This window comes from Myotis davidii, unplaced genomic scaffold (genome assembly GCF_000327345.1).
Source record: "Myotis davidii unplaced genomic scaffold, ASM32734v1 scaffold685, whole genome shotgun sequence".
Taxonomy (NCBI): domain Eukaryota; kingdom Metazoa; phylum Chordata; class Mammalia; order Chiroptera; family Vespertilionidae; genus Myotis; species Myotis davidii.
Genome location: NW_006295823.1, coordinates 486,259 through 491,672, shown reverse-complemented (window position 1 = coordinate 491,672; position 5,414 = coordinate 486,259). Strand labels below are relative to the sequence as shown.

Below are 5,414 nucleotides of genomic sequence, written 5' to 3'. Positions count from 1 at the left end.
GGCAGGCAGAGGCCCTCACTGGGCCTCCCCGGGGGCCTCCACCAGCTCCCGGAGACGTGAACAGGCCACACGCAAGCTGACTGAGGCCTGCTGCTCCGCGTGTCTCCCTCACAGGTGACATCACGCCGGGGTTGCTACCGTCATGAGGGGATCGATACAACCATGACGAAATAGCTACAACCATTGTGTGTTCGGCTAAACGGGAGATGCTGATGGAGCCCAGGCAATTCCTTTCAGTGGGTTCCCCAAGCAGCGAGGCTCAGCCTTGAGGATCACGCGGGCAGAGCTGCCACCAGGTCCCTCCAGCCCCTTCCACTCAGAGTCAAATACCTGGTGATGGACGGAGACTGGGCTGGGGGGTGGGCACAGTGCATATGCAGATGGCGCATCATGGAGTCGCACACTGGACACCAAACAGTCTTACCAACCAATGTCGCCCCCATACATTTAATTTCAAAAAGAGACCTTTTCCACAATCAGCAGCCAGATTCTCTGCCTTATACGTATGTCTTTAGGAATCATTTAGATTTTTCAAAAACTTGCATTAAGTCTTTCTGGTCAGTACATTAGCGCTTGTGAAATCACCAAATTGCTATAATCTCTTCAGAGCCATCAAGCTCTACCTCTGAGAGGGGCTAAAGATACCCATTTGTGCTCCTGTGACAGAGCAGAGAACAGCACCAGAAATCCTATCTTTTCTCCGTGGTCACCCTACTCTCTCTCTCCCCTTTCCTCAGTCTCCCCTGAGCCTCAGTGCCCAGGCCCTGCAGGCCCACGGGGCGGCCGCAGCCAATGGTGAGCAGTGACCTCCAGGAGCAGGACCAGTGGCCTCCAGGGGGAGCCCAGGAGGAGGGGTCAGTGGGCAGGGGCAGACAGGGGCGGACAGGACAACCTCCTGCAGGAGACATGCCCCAGTTTGGTTTCAACTGACATGTTGCTACTGTGATGAATCGTCATGTAAATGTCTGATCTGCAGGATGGTCTTAGGCGACCCCTGTGAAAGGGTCGTTCGGCCGCCAAAGGGGTCGCGACCCACAGGTTGAGAACCGCTGCTCTATATGGACCAGGTAACGGCCGGAATATAACAAACACAAAGCTAACGCTGAACTATCACCAACAGCGGCTCAGGGAGGAGAATGCGGGCACTGCTCTTGCATCACCGTTTCTGTGGAAGAGGGTCCCCACCCGAGCCCCCACCTGCCCCTCAGTCTGCAGTGACCTGGAACTGTTTTCCCTCTGGAAGCATCTCAAAAAACCACTGACTATGTTCAAAAGCTCTACGACTCACAGGCACCAAGTCCAGGCATCCAAGTGAGATTTTAATGCAGAAAAAAACAAAACAACTCAAGGAATGAACAACTTTTAAAGGACACTGAATTCAAACTGATTCCAGCCAGGGCTCCGGGCTGGCACCTGGAGGGCAGCGAGGACGCAGGAAGCAGGTTACAAACTCAAACACCCTTTCGAGTGTTCGGTCCCGTTCAGCCCCGGGGCGCGGGAGGCGCAGCAGCGAGGACACGGGCGCGGGGCTGCCCGAGCCAGTCACCCCTTTCCCACGCGCTAATCGCAAGCGCGGAGGACAACGTGCCCCCGACAGGCGGTGCGTGTGAGACACGCTTGTCCGTGCTCTGCACTCAGGAGTGTGGGGGACGCGCGCCGACCGCTCTGTCTGCGGGCCCGGTTTTAACCCCTTCTGTACCTCGGGCAGGAGGGCGGCCCGAGGCCCAGCCTGCATCTTCCGTACCATCCCAGGGTCCTGCACAAACACCGTGAACAGCTCCCGGGGAGAAGGAAGGGGGGATCTGAATGTCCCCGATCACGGAGAACACCCCAAGGGGAGGAGGTTTCTAAAGAGGGGCTCCAATCAGAATCACGTGTTTTTGTGTTCAGAATGCAAAGACAGCCCCGGCTGGTGTGGCTCAATGGATAGAGTGCCGGCCTGCAGACTGAAGAATCCCCGGTTCGATTCCCGGTCAGGGCACAGGCCCGGGTTGTGGGCTTGGTCCCCAGTGGGAGGCGTACAGGAGGCAGCCGATCCATGGTTCTCTCTCATCATGGATGTCTCTCTCTCTCTCTCCCTCTCCCTTCCTCTCTGAAATCAATAAAAATATATTTTAAATAAACACAAGGACGCTTTCTGATAAAATAGCCCATTGCGGACGGGGCTGAGTGTGCAAAGGGCTCCGTCCACAAGAAGGCCCGCACGCCTGCACCAGGGGCTCCGCGCAGGACGGAGCCGCGGGCCCTCGGGGGTTAACAGGGACGGCGTGTTCTCACGCGTCTCCTGCTCTGACAGATGAAAAATGTCAACTGTCCTGTTTTTATTTTCCAGCTCCTGCACTATTCATCTGCTTCATTAGTGCCGCCCGGCGCAGGCCTGACAGCTGCGCGCCCTCGCCTCCCGCCGGCTGAATTTTTCAGGCTAATTTGAGGCTCCGCGCGGAGCCGGCCGCGGGCTGATTGACGCGCTCCCTGACCTCCGGGGCCCGGCGCCCTGATCAGTATTCCGGGGGCGTCGCGGGGGCCGGGCCGCTGTCTGTCTGCGGGCCGCTGGCAGCTCTCTCTTTTCCTGAACCGTAAGCCACCAACCTCCAACCCGGCGCGGGGGCCGCCGCTGAGCTGAACAATGGAGGAGCCGTGTAAAACCTCCTTTTCCGTGTAAAGGTCCCCGTGGCCAAGGCGGCATCTTGGTTTTAATTAGCAAAGTCTACTTTGTTGCATATCAATTAAAACGCTGCTGCGGGGTGTGCGGGTTATTTATTTTTTGAGGTCTCGGGAGTATTTGAAAGTCTGATTTTCTGAGTTTCAAATGCATTTGCGGCAAAGGCTCCGGCTCCTGCATGGCGCATTCTTAGTGGGACCCCATGTGAAAGGCCGGTGTCATCGGACGGCCAGTTTTAAAGGCTCCAGTAACGCACTATTAAACCCTAACTGGGAGCAGATACAACATGAATGTGGAGTAAATCTCTAGAAAAATCCCAGTTCCCCCAAACAACCTGCTCGCAGGAACTGCGCAAAACGCACTGAATGGAAGCTAATGTCCCCGGGACACACACTTCAATTCACTATCACCCACAGCCTGGAAGCCAGTGGGCGGAGGAGTGGCCACCAAAGCCATTAGGGGGTGGCCCTTCGGGACACAGAGGGGGCACCGCCCCCCCCCAAACCCCCGGCCAGGCCCAGGGGCGGAGGACGGCCCAGTCCTGACCGGAGGGCCTGTGGCCCTAAAGAAGCTGCGAACTTCCCCCCAAACTTTCTCTTTTTCACTGAATCTCATCGGGGACTCACTCTGCTGCTCATTTTCGGGTTTGAGAGGAAGGTGTTGCTGTGATCACACCAGACGCTGCCAGGAGGAATGTGAGATCTAAGCGGGTATTAAACGTGTCCGCATGATAGTGACCTTTCTACATTAGTCACTTATCAAATCAGCTCTTTTTGACGCTGTGCCAGATTTTAACAAAATATCCCCAAGTATAAAGCAACATCACATGCATACGTAAAATACGTTCTATCACTAACTCATCATTTTTCATGATACACATTATCCGAGGGACATAGCTAAGAACGTTTAAAAACCCTTTCTTTCTAAGTAATCACTAGTCACTTAGTAGGGAGAGAAAGTCAGTGATCCCAAAATAAATAACCTTTTTAAAAGGGGGACGTGAACCCGCAATCAATAAAACGATTCACAATCAGGATTCACGTTAAAAAATAACCCCCGGAGCCCCACTTCCGAGCAGAGGTGGGCAGTGAACCGGAGGCCTCGCTGTAGCTCGCATCTCATCTAAGTACGAGGCCAAGAGACACACAGGGCGTAAGGGACCCTCAGGCCCCCACGCTCCCACTCAGGCCCCCACGTGCCCCCTCAGGCCTCCTTGGTGACACTGACACAGGAAGGGGACTCTGTGAATCACCCCTCGTTTTACTTCATTACAGGAGTTAGCTGTGGGCTGGTTCTGAAATGACAGCATTGGCACAGAGCCTTTAATCCTCGGAGATGCCTCTTCAGTCCTAGCTGAAGCCCCTCTTCCGGGTCCTCGCTCGGTGAGAGGCCCGTGGGGTCACACTACGCTCCCCTCCCCGTCTGGGTGCCCCCCGCAGTGTGTGCGGGAGGGTCGGCCTGCACCGTGTCCCCGTGGGGATGGTCAGCGGTCGCCTGGCAGAGCACTGCACCGAGCGTTCCTCGTGGAAATGCAACCGAGAGAACGACCTGGCTGCCTGCTATCCTTAAGCCCAGCTACCCCACGTGAAGGGAAAATAACGGTGATAAAGATCTTTCCTGCTGCTTTCACATGTTAAATCCATCCCATTAGCCCTCTGCTGCAACGCTTGGATAGGCCAGTTTTGTCACGGACGTTCAAACGTATATTTTTATAAACAAGATGCTGAAAACATCATGTCAACATAAAAAAAAATTAAAAAGTAAAATTCTCGCCGAAACCGGTTTGGCTCTCTGAACGACGGTGAGGGCGCTGGGACGTCGAGGGGCTGGGCCACGCCTGTGAGAGGCCGGGGCCTGAGAACTGCCGGTCGCCACGGAGACTGTGGACACGGGGGCTCCGGCGACTTTGGTTTGGTTTGCTGGCCTGCTAACGCCTCTTTCTCTTCCTGTGGCCGTTTCAGATCATGCCACCACCGCAACCGTCAACATGAGAGGTAAGCATGTATTAAACGTATTTTTTACAAAATATGCATGCTTTATCTTAACATTGAAGTGACACACATCTCAGATATGTGTTCACGTGCAAATCTACGTGGGCGACTCACCTCTCCGATGGACACATGTCCAGTCCCCTCTGAGAAATTAAAAAAAAAAGTAAAATTCTCATGAAAAGGAAAGTAATCTAAAAATATATTAAAGAAAGTGAATGTGCAGGAATGTCTAGTCACTAAGTTCCATTATAAAAGCAGTTACCACGCCCATGGACTCATAATTCAACATTGATTCTTACTCATCACCCAGGGTAACATCAGTGCCTCCTGTAAGGATGGGGGAACGCTGACAGCGAGGAAGTCGGAGGACACACGAGTTCACAGACAGGACCTACCTCGTACAGCAGGCAGCCCAGAGACCAGATGTCCGACTTGAAGTTGTAGCCGTTTTCGTGTATCCTCTCGGGAGACATGTAGTACGGGGTGCCCACTGCAAAACACACCCAGTGAGAAGGAGGGAAGGCAGATGAGGGGCAGCCTGGTGAGAGATGACACTCAAAGTTCTGGATTAAAGCGTCACCGAGACCACTCACTACAGTCACAAAGCCGTTTCTGAGAAAACGGAAAACTTCCCAACTCCTCTCTCCTCGCAGACCCGCGGACAGCCGTCAGACTCGTCAGCTCTCACAGAAACACCCGAGAACACGCTGCGGCCTGCGCCCTCCACGCCGCCCCGTGGGAGCCCTGGCCCCCGCCTCAAG

The 5,414-nt window shown here is 54.5% G+C and overlaps 1 protein-coding gene across 3 annotated transcripts in view; it reads right to left on the bottom strand.

The window, feature by feature from the left end:
- Positions 1-5,414, bottom strand: part of NEK7 (NIMA related kinase 7) — a 46,736-nt gene that overhangs the window by 26,210 nt on the left and 15,112 nt on the right. Inside the window, exon 7 of one of the 3 annotated variants that reach the window (XM_015568453.1) lies at positions 5,049-5,191. The exons of 1 other annotated variant lie outside the window; for it this stretch is intronic. In XM_015568453.1, the coding sequence (XP_015423939.1) occupies positions 5,049-5,191 (143 nt within the window). The remainder of the gene's footprint in view (positions 1-5,048; positions 5,192-5,414) is intronic. One more of the 3 variants, XM_015568454.1, reaches the window with a different exon arrangement.